This window comes from Musa acuminata, chromosome BXJ1-5 (assembly GCF_036884655.1).
Source record: "Musa acuminata AAA Group cultivar baxijiao chromosome BXJ1-5, Cavendish_Baxijiao_AAA, whole genome shotgun sequence".
Taxonomy (NCBI): domain Eukaryota; kingdom Viridiplantae; phylum Streptophyta; class Magnoliopsida; order Zingiberales; family Musaceae; genus Musa; species Musa acuminata.
The window spans coordinates 5,302,242-5,312,615 of record NC_088331.1 but is presented as its reverse complement, the minus strand read 5'-3'; the positions used below and the strand labels follow the sequence as shown (position 1 = coordinate 5,312,615).

The window sequence follows — 10,374 nt, the reverse complement described above, 5'->3', positions numbered from 1 at the left end:
GCAGAGGCACAGTGCTTTCCTTAGACAAAGGTCAAGGACATGAACTCTTGCAGAGGCAAGAGTAGGATCATGTTGTTCCATGGGTCCTTCATTCTAACGGAGCGGACTCATCTTGCATGGTGCCAAAGACGAAGGGAACTTCTGGGCACATACACCTTATCTCGGAGAAGCATTTGATGGAGGAACTAAGGCGACTCAATTTGCGGAGGCGAAATTGGGTTCAGAAGGCCTTAGCACGGGGCAAGAGGACTCAGAGGTGGGTACTCTTGAAGAATATGCCACAGTGTTGTCATTCAAGTTGCCATGAAGGAAGCAGTGCACAGCGAAGATTGTGCTCGTAGGGGCAGAGGCCCAGGATCCAGACAATGGTGCACAAATTACAGTGAAGTCAGTGGACTTCGGGAGCTACTAGGCGACGAACTGTCATAGAGCGGTGCTTCATCTAGGTGTGACCCAAGAGTGGGTGGATGAAGGTCGATTGCCAAAGGAGCGAACAAAATCGAATGTGGAGGAGACCCTGTGATGTATTGGCAGAGGCCACACATGGAGGGTTCACAATTCGAGTTTATTCTACAAGGATCAGAATGCAATGGAGATGTCACCAGGAGGCGACATGGTGCAACGGATCGTGGTGGAACAGTTCGTGGCAATGCGATACACACGACTTAGTCCCGTGAGGGACTAGATCATATGGAGATATGATCGGGAGCTACTGGGAGCTCCACTTCGGTGAACAACACGACGGTAAGAAGGGCTATGGATTCAAGGAGTGAAGGCCATGGTACCGCAGAGGCGGGTCTTCCGGGCGTGCATCGAATTTTGCATCGGATGAAAGCCTTGGTCATTAGCATATGGGGGCTATGTTCCACCAAGGGAAAAGTCCGAATGCAAGTACCAGTGAGTCCCATGGGAGGGACTTGATCATACAGAGGTATGGTTGAAGCAGCCGGAGAGTTGGACTGCTCCAGAGCTCATATTCGCTTAAGGGAGCCCGGCAAGTCAGAGGACAAGGCCGAGTAAGCGAACGTTGCTACCAAGGAAGCTAAGGAGAACAGAATCGGTGCAAACCCTACAACGTGATGGCAGAGGCCATGCATGGGAGTTGCAGTCTGTCTCTCCATCGACCAAACAAACTGCTTGGAGAACACAGAGGTGTTGAAGCAGGGGGTTGAAAGGGGCGAGGAAGCGACGACGAGTCCAGAGGGACTTAGCTACCCAAAATCAAGCATCAGTTAGAATGGAGGTGGACTCAGAGGAGTGCCATGAAGACATATCTACTGATCGTGAAGAAAAGGGATGCAGATGCGAGGCGACGGATAGTAGGGCTATGGGCATGGCAGTGCCATGGTACCGTAGAGGCGGGACTTCCGTGAAAGTCATTGATCCCTTGCTCTCATGGAGGGAGAGCGCTTGGTCGTGAAAGGGGCCGAGGAGGTGGAGAATGCAGAGGCAATCTCCAAGTACCGAGACAAGGCTGAAGGGCAGAGGCCGAAGAACTTCGTAAGACCGGTGTCAATGTGCTTCTCATCAAGATAGCCGAAAGTGAAGGATTTCAGGTCATGCAAGAGTGCATAACCAAGGAACGAAGCAGGCAGTATGCGGTGCTGTACCTTTGCTACTCAGAGGAGTAGGCGGCAGGGTTGATGGAGAAGACGGTACAATCCCAGAGGCGACCAAACCTATGAGAGAATTACTCCAAGTTGGGGTGAAAACTTCTTGCATTCCAGAAGTTCAATGTCATTGAGAAGGTGAATCACAGTAACTAACTCAACGCAAGGAGTGCAAACACTTCAAGTGCTTCAGAAGTGTGAGCAAAGAGCAGGCGAAGGCTAGTAACCAGCTCGATGCATGGAGTACAACCTCCAGGAGGCGGGCGAAGTCAAGTAACCTTTGCCTTCTCAACTCTTAAGAGAATGGGCGAAACCGAGTACCCCAATTCTCTTATCCATCCAGCAGAGGAGCTCTGCACAAGTTCAAAGACCCTTCGAAGATAATGGAAGACAATAGTTGTCAAATCCTCACCAACGGTGATCAGTGCTACTGAGAGTAGATTGTCCGCTTTATTTCCCAACGAAATGCCAATCGAAAGCGAAAATGATGTGAACCTACTTGGATGTGACAACTAAGTGAAAGAAGAGTCAATGAGCAAATTTTGTGGAGGAAGGACCCAAAACTTCAGCAGTTTACGAGACGATGCTCGTTAAAAGCTCCAACAAGCATCCACCCAGTTCAAGCAACATGAGGAATTTGAGAGACTAGGATGGTCTTTTCCTTCATCTGGGGGATCCGCAGAAATCAACAAGGATCAACACAACTCAGCCAACCCTACACCAGAGTCAGAGTCATTGGTGAGTTGAAGCAACATGGCGGATCAAAGGTTCGACTACTCAAAAACAGCAGCGGAGAGCAGCAAGGAGCCAAGAGGCGCATTGTAGCTGGAACAGAAGATTGAAGACTTAGCAAAGGCGAGGAGTTGCAGTGTCGACAAAGGCTTCAACGAGGACGTCGAAGGAATAAGTGGGGGAGAATGTCACGGACAAACTTCAAAACAGGATGTTTGATGTAATGCTTATGTATGTCCGTGTCTTTTGGCATGTTCATGCATTGTACAGCATATAGAGGGGCAGTTGAAGGCTTAATAGTCTCATTTTAGTTGGGTTGATGACCTCTTTAGGCTTGTAAATAAAGGTTGTGTCATGTGGACACGTGCGAGAGATTTTCGATCTGTAATGGACCATTTTACCCTTTGTTGTGCCACTATTCAGAGCTTGTAAAGTCTATTTGTAATTTGCATTGTCTATGGAGTGTTTTTCAGATATGTTTGCTTGTGGATCCCGATTGAAACGTTCTCTCTAGCCCGTTTTCTCTTTTGTTAGTCCTAAGGGACAATGAGAGACTTCGGGGAGGCTAATCTTTGCGGACGGACACGCAAGGGTACCGCACGACTTAGGCAAAACCAGCTAAGTCCGTGACAGGACGATGACACAGGCGAAAAAAAAAAAATGGTAAAAGTTATGATGGATGATAGTACGAGAGACACGGCGACCATTACTTAAATACAAATAAAACTAACATGGAAAAATAGTGTGTTTCTCTAACCAATTAAATAAACAAAAACTATGATGATCATGATTACACATTTCAAGTACTTACCAGATGACAAAACAACCTATGATCCAAAATTTTCAAGGAAAAAAAGTAAGAGATAATGAGTAATTCTGAAAAGAATGCAGAATTCGGCACCTTGTCAGCAGTTCCATCAATAAAAATCTGGATGTTGGCTGGGTTCTGTGCGACGCACGCCAAGGCAAGTTAGCATAGGAGAGAAGACAGCAGAATATATTAGCCGCAAGCACTAAAATCAACAGAGACACCAATGTAACCTGAAGATTGACCGACTCTCTAACTTGTTACACAGGTCAAAGCCATTTAGAAACCTTCAGAACAAAAAGGAAAAAAGAAAAAGATTTGAACTGCTTAGAGCCAACTTCATATGGCTGCATAGATAAGATCACGGTGTTTCCTTTTATGTCAGACGAAGCAAATAAACTTTACAAAACCAAATTTGTCAACTAGTTGGAGGAAAACATTTAGCTGTGCAGTGAAAAAAGTGGTAATATCAATCATATCGATCATTTTTCTCTCATGCCAGATATGAGACCTTCACTCCCCCAAAAATATGAAAGAAAAGATGCAGGTTGGAGAATTGTCACATAACCAAGTCACCAGAGAAGTGAAGGCAAAGATTAGAATTAGTGACCCAAAAAAAAAAATACATATTTCCGTAAGAAACCTCTTTCAGGGTTTTGGTCTCATTCTTGCTCTATACAACGATTACTTGACAAGTGAGATCACTGTCATGCTTCCTTTCTTCCCAGGGCCACTTCCATAGTGATCTGTCAGTTGCACCATGGGGTAAATGGTGGTATGCTACACGGTGAAAAGTTCACAAGGACTGACATTTTTAAGTACCTCATCTAATAACAGGCTGCTGTCGAACCTTGGAGAACTGTATATCCCCATTAAGAACTGAACTAACAAATTTCTCTACCGCTTCCATCGTCACATCACCGGTAAAAGCTGCAAATTTTTGCTTCCTAGGCTTGTAAGCTATTAGAAATTTATCCAAAGAACCATAACCCAATTTGTCAAACGCATACAGGAAAGACGGCTGCTTGTTACCGTCCAACAGAGAGTAAGTTATCGAATCCCTTGTGGTTTGGGCTTTGCTCTGCTGCCTAACTAGAGTCTTCCGGGAGACCTGAAAATGGAAGGACAGGAAGAAAGCAATTTAAGCATCTTTACCAACCACTAACAACAGTTAACAAAAATATTCAAAAATCATCCCTGAATAAAATTGTACCATCCAATTAGCTATAACGAACCAATGAAACCTTGATACCAAAACAAACCTATAGCAGGATCTACTGACCTCCGAAACAATTGTTTCCAGCTTGTCTCTTCCCTTTGATGACCTGAAGACACCTATAAAACATACAGTAGCCTTTTCACCACAAAGATTATCTATGTTCCAAGTTGTGAGAAAAGGAACATTTCCACCCTCTTCATTCTGAGATGGTTTCTTGGAATGATCAGAGAACACCTTATTTTTCTTCTCAAAACTTTCAAGCAAGGTTCTCAACTCTTCAATGCCAGATTTCAAATCTTTAACAATGATTCCAGATCTCAAAACATGCATCTCACCAGTTACTAGTTTACCAACCACAGATGGTAGCTTTTTGACTCCTAATCTTTTCAACATAGGATGTGAAACATCATGAGCCTACAAAACACAAAATCATATTAATTTCCTATGCTTGTATATAAAATACAACGTGTGACATATTCATGGCAGAAAAGGCAAATCAAGATACAAGCTAAATGCTTCAGCATGTATCAGTGTAAATGTTGAAATAATTCTGGAATCTATAACTCAAGTAACATTGGTGAAGTGCCAAAATAGTTCAATTACCTTATCCATTGATAATAATTATTGAATCTGAACATTGCAAGGTAAGCTACTTTATTTAAGAAACTACGCTTGCACTAAGGAGCATTTCTCTGTATCATAATGACCCTTAAAATACACTAGTAAAAGAACTGTCACAAGCAAGATTTAAACAAAATTTAAAAAGGCAGAAAGTAGGCTACCTCTGCATCATAGAACAAAAAGCGATTCCGATACAAGCCACTGATAACACGCCACATTACTGGTGTCTCTTTCTTGGTTGAGAGTAGCAGCACTTGAGGTCGATTTACTGAGCTATCAGGTGAAAAATCAAACTGGCTAAACTCTATCCTTCTAGAAAACCTGGGCAGCTGATCCAGACAAAAGTTTTTTAGACTCCGAGGATCAAGGTCACCACTATATTCTACCAATGAAGTTTTTTCAGCAGATTTATAGGAATAAATAAAGAGACGCGCTGACTTCGGAAGAGACACACCCATATCCTTGCAGAGAGACTGCTTTTTGCAATCAATTTTGCCAGCCTGCAAAGAAGTAAATGCTACTCATTAGCTGGTCTAAAGAGTTGCTAAAGCACATAAGAATAATACAATGCAAGCAAATGCAGGTGATCTTGCATGTATACTTGCAAATTTACCTTTACAGCTCCCATTAATGAACTGGCCACATCCTCCATAATGGATTCTAGTACATGGTATCCTGTGGCTGAAGATGTATAGAACAATAAAAGCCAAGTTAACCCCTGGTCTTTTATTTGTTTGTTGAAAAGCTGCAAATCAACATCCTGAATGTTCCCATGAGAAGAAAATTGAGAGTTTGGTCCACCAAAGGTACTGAAACTATCATGCTGATTTCCACCCTCCATACCACCACCAAAAAAATCAGAAAATATATTACCAAAGCCAAAACCAAATGGATTTCCACCAACACTAGGGTTTTTACTAAAGGCGAAGGAAAATGTTCTGGCATTTCCTTTGCTACCCATTGACTGCCATCCACCCTGGTTAGAAGTGAAGTAACTGCTCCCTGGTCCACCAGTGGTATGTCCCTGATAATTCCCAAAATTAGCTCCAAATCCTGGGTTCCGTTTCTCATCTCCATAATTACCTCCAAATCCCGGAGTCAGCTTCTCATCTCCATATAGATCATAATTCTTCCTCTTCTCTTCATCAGAGAGAATTTCGTATGCTGGAACAAAAATATGACAGAATTACTAAAACATGTTTAATGTATTTTAAGTTTTCTGATCGATTTTCTGACACTGGTGAATAAAAGAAAACCGAGAAAAGATACATATTGCTTATGCAAGTTGTACACAACAACAACCCATAATATCCCAATTAGGGATATATCAATCAAATAGCCCTACATGTTCCAAATGATATATCTAAATAACTGAGTAGGGCCAGTTTACCTTATTATGTGCATCAAAAAAGAAGACTATTCAAAAGAGGAGGGAAGGATAAAAAGCAAGTGATAAGAAAAAGCAAGTAATACTTGGATGTTCTCCTCTTCAAGGTTGTTTTGCCCAGGAAAGTTCAATCAACATTCAGAATAGACACTCAACTAATCAACATCAGGGGGGAAAAAAATACTCATAAAGATTGATGATTACAGTTTTGCATAAGGCTTCAGACAAGGAAAATGAGTAGTAGAATTTCATCATTGAAAAACTGTAATGAAAGACAAATTAGTAAATTACCATTATTTATCTCCGCAAATTTTTCCTGTGCACCCTTACTTTTATTCTTATCAGGGTGATATTTAAGAGACAGCCTGCATAATTTAAAAAAAAAGCGTAGGAATCAAAACAAAAGGATCTCAACAACTGAATTTCATTAACATAGGATGTCAGCAGCACATACTTGTGAAAGGCTTTTTGAATATCACGCTGACTAGCACTTTTATCAACCCCGAGAACCTGGAAGGAGAAATAGTAGGTCATAACCAGGTAAAAAACACGACTGGAAAACAAAATGTGCGTAGAACATTGTATCATGACATATATCTGCTCAAACAGGGAAAGAAAAATACAGCATGCAATAATTAATAGAATCAGCAAAGAAGAAAAAAAGGTCTCCACAACCAAAGCTGATTAAGGCCTAATGCAACACGAAACTCTTTCGGCATTACTGTTGTGAAAAGTGTTAAGTAGCTCAAAACAATAGCAAGAAACTAAGCATACAAAAGCATTATGACAACTTGAATACCTTATCAATCTTCAATTTAATGCAGTAGTAAGAGTTACTAATAACAACATGTTTTTCAGATGAAGACTGCTAGTGTCATCCAACAATCCAGTTCATCCATCCTACCAAGCATCAATAGCTTTGCAAATTGGAAATGTTTACCATTTATCATACCAACCACTGAAAAATACTTATCATAACCCTTAACTCTCTTCACTAATTTAAACAACTTTACATATTTATATATGGAAAAAATAAAAAAATTTACATGAAGCATTTTACGTAGTTTTCTAAAGTTTCTGCTATGCATCCATCTCAGTCCCTTTTTTGGTTGTTCCCATATAAACTGCCTTCGTAACAGTTTAACATGCTTTCAAGATTCAAGTAGATAATAAAAAAACAAGGGGCATATCACTAATAAACACCTATGATTTGTACACACTTTAAATAAGGATCAGTGATACAGTAATAGGTAACAAGAGTAATTTTCAGATGTTCTGAAATTGCAGTGAAATGTAGACAACAGTAACAGAAGAATGGAAGAAGTGGGTCTAAAAATGACTGGGCAAACAGAGTACACAAAATTTTGTCTTTCGATTGTTAATTTATCCACATCAATGCAAATTTCCCATGGATATCCTATCTTCAAGATCTAATGCGCAAACATCGAAAACCCTTTCAATAGCTGCATTGCTAGTGTATCCTATGAAAGAAAACTCCTTACGTAGAGAACAACCGGACTAACTGAAAACCCCCATTTCCCCAAGATTATAAATGTTCTCAAGTGAAGATTCAAATTTAGGATGAAGAATTATTTCAATTTTGATGTCAGCTACATCACCCATTTAATCTAAAAAGAATTATATATACATGAGATAAGTAAAAGTTCGATTCTACTGTTAAGCGTGAAGATTGTCGGTTGAACTAGAACAGAATCTTCGGCAACCTATCTTTCTTGCCACTCGAACCAAGTTTTCGAAAGCTTGTACTTCCCAGACCAAGATTTGCAACATATTTCCTTAGACATACCATTGATGCGACGCGCATATGCAATATACGAAAAAGAGGAATTGAATCGACTCCAGATGTGGCAACCATAAACCTAAACCTAGAGGCACAAGAACGAACCCAAGAAGGAGAAAGTAGGGTACCTTGTAAGGATCCACGGATTGGGCTGGCCGTGATAAGAAGAGGATTACTAGGACGAAAAATGAGAGATTCATTGACGCCGCGAGCGGGCGATCGAACTCCTGAAGCCCACAATTCTTGAATCGACGAAGACGATTCTCGAAGCTGACGGTGGGAGCGCGAGCATTATAACGGAGGCCACGGCGGGTCGGGTGCCTTCGCGAAGTCGAGATGGTTCTCGAGTTCCGGACACGTGGGGAAACGAGACGCCTCCAACAAATTCGTCCAATAGGGTTCCGGAGAATAGAGGAAAGAAGAACCCCTTTCAGTAACGCGTTTTTCCTACGCTGGGTCTTACGCGCTGGGTGGTGGGAGCATCTGAGCCGTCGGATGAGGAGCCACATAAGTTTAAGGAAGAGAATCAGAGACGATAGATTTGGCTACGCGCGTACGGAGTGCGCGTGGATGGCGCCATGTCACTAATAACAATTTAAGTATATATACTTAATCGAATTTAAATACACTTAAAATAATTAGTGTACAGAGGAAATTTCAATAGAATTCTTTGGGGGATATTTAGAGCTTCGGCGATATATTTAAGGCTCTTAACATATCCAATGATCGGAGACGTAACTGTTCGGTGGAGTGGTTGGCTTATGATGACGTGGAATCAAAACATCAGATCACAATTATTATTTTACGGAAGGAAGTTGATGCAGCTGTCAAAGTTGGACACGTCGGAAAATCCAGTAATTATTATTATTTTGGGTTATAATTGATTTATAATTTTTAGCTTAATTGGTCGAACCCTCTGTTGGTCACTAATGACAAATTCATCTAAATTAGAATAATTTTTGAGAAATTTTTTTTATATTATTTTTTTTATAAAAGATAAGTAATAAAGATGGGACATAGACAAGTCCAAAGTATTTAATCCTAATATAAAATCTTCTATATTATTTTCGATGATGTTATCCAAAATAATTTGGCACACAACATAGCGTGAATCATAATTTAACAGAAAATATATCATGAAATAAAATAGATATTGTAATTATTTTCAACGCTATGTGACTGCCATTCTTCGTAAGAGAGCAAGTTTGCTGCTTGCTCTTCTATTCCAAGACATTCCTTAAGTATGTCTTGAATGCCTAAGCATGTCCAAGGTAGGATTGAGCAAATCATCAAACGTTTTCTTTGGGAGAAGGATCATGATAGTAGGGTAAGCCTTCCTAAAGATAAAGATAAAGGTGGCCTTGGCATTAAAGACTTACAAATTAAAAGAATTATGGTTTACCTGAACAAAAGACTGTCTGTCTCTTTGGTCTCAAGTTGTGCATGCTAAGTATGGTTGTTTTAACCCTTGGTCTAATTCTAGTGTTCTAGTCGGAGCTAAAAACTGTTTGTTGATGCTACTGATCACCTAATTCTAGCAAGTAATTTTGATGTTCTTATCTTCTTACTCAATTTGATATGGTTGAAGATTTCTTAACCATTTTTTTGAGGTAGAAATCTGTAATCAGACATGTGAGATTGATTGCCTTGCCTCAGTGGATGTGGAAACTATCTGCTAATGGTATCATCATCCCTTCAGTTAAGTCTGCCTACAAGTTCATTAAATTGGAACAGATGAGGGACGGTCACTTTCCGGAGTGCTGAGGATAGCTTTTGGAAATTGCCAGTTGCACCCAAAGTGATGATGGCTTTCTGCTGGAAATTAATTCGTCTGCTGCACAGGGTATTAATTATGGAGGTACACTGTTGTTGGATTTGTGGGGGATGATTATGGCTCCTGGCAACATTCTTTCTTCAGCTGCCTCTTTGCTGTCAGGTTCTGGAATTTGATTCAGCTTAACTTGAAAATTCAGTTCCAGCACAAAAGGGAGTGGATGTTGCTGTAGCAAATGGTTGGCAAGCCAGAAATGAGGTAATATCCAGTGGTGTGCAGCCTCAGACAGTGGCTCTTTTCTCTAAGGTTTTAGACTCTCTCTTTATCCTATTCTGAGAGATCCTCTCCTGAAGGGAGAATGGAGGCAAGGCAAAACACACACCGGATGGATGAAGACTGATTCAAAATGAATACAGATGGTT

At 40.7% G+C, this 10,374-nt stretch overlaps 1 protein-coding gene across 1 annotated transcript; it reads right to left on the bottom strand.

Moving 5' to 3' along the window:
- Positions 1–3,730: 3,730 nt before the first annotated feature.
- On the bottom strand, positions 3,731–8,464 carry LOC135673272 (dnaJ protein ERDJ3A-like). Its single transcript, XM_065182124.1, has 7 exons — positions 8,307–8,464; positions 6,832–6,887; positions 6,669–6,742; positions 5,604–6,154; positions 5,152–5,490; positions 4,433–4,783; positions 3,731–4,261 (listed from the first exon to the last, which is right to left on the bottom strand). The coding sequence occupies exons 1-7, from the start codon at positions 8,376–8,378 to the stop codon at positions 3,974–3,976; spliced, it is 1,731 nt and encodes a 576-aa protein (XP_065038196.1). The 5' UTR covers positions 8,379–8,464; the 3' UTR covers positions 3,731–3,973.
- Between the last annotated feature and the right edge of the window lie 1,910 nt (positions 8,465–10,374).

What these genes read in the sequence shown, in the direction of transcription:
- LOC135673272 (XM_065182124.1), bottom strand. Translation starts at nt 8,378, where the DNA reads ATGAATCTCTCATTTTTCGTCCTAGTAATCCTCTTCTTATCACGGCCA. An exon ending in ATTCAAAAAGCCTTTCACAA is followed by an intron (nt 6,743 to 6,831) that starts GTATGTGCTGCT and finishes TAAATTATGCAG; the next exon opens with GCTGTCTCTTAAATATCACC. An exon ending in CATTAATGGGAGCTGTAAAG is followed by an intron (nt 5,491 to 5,603) that starts GTAAATTTGCAA and finishes ACTTCTTTGCAG; the next exon opens with GCTGGCAAAATTGATTGCAA.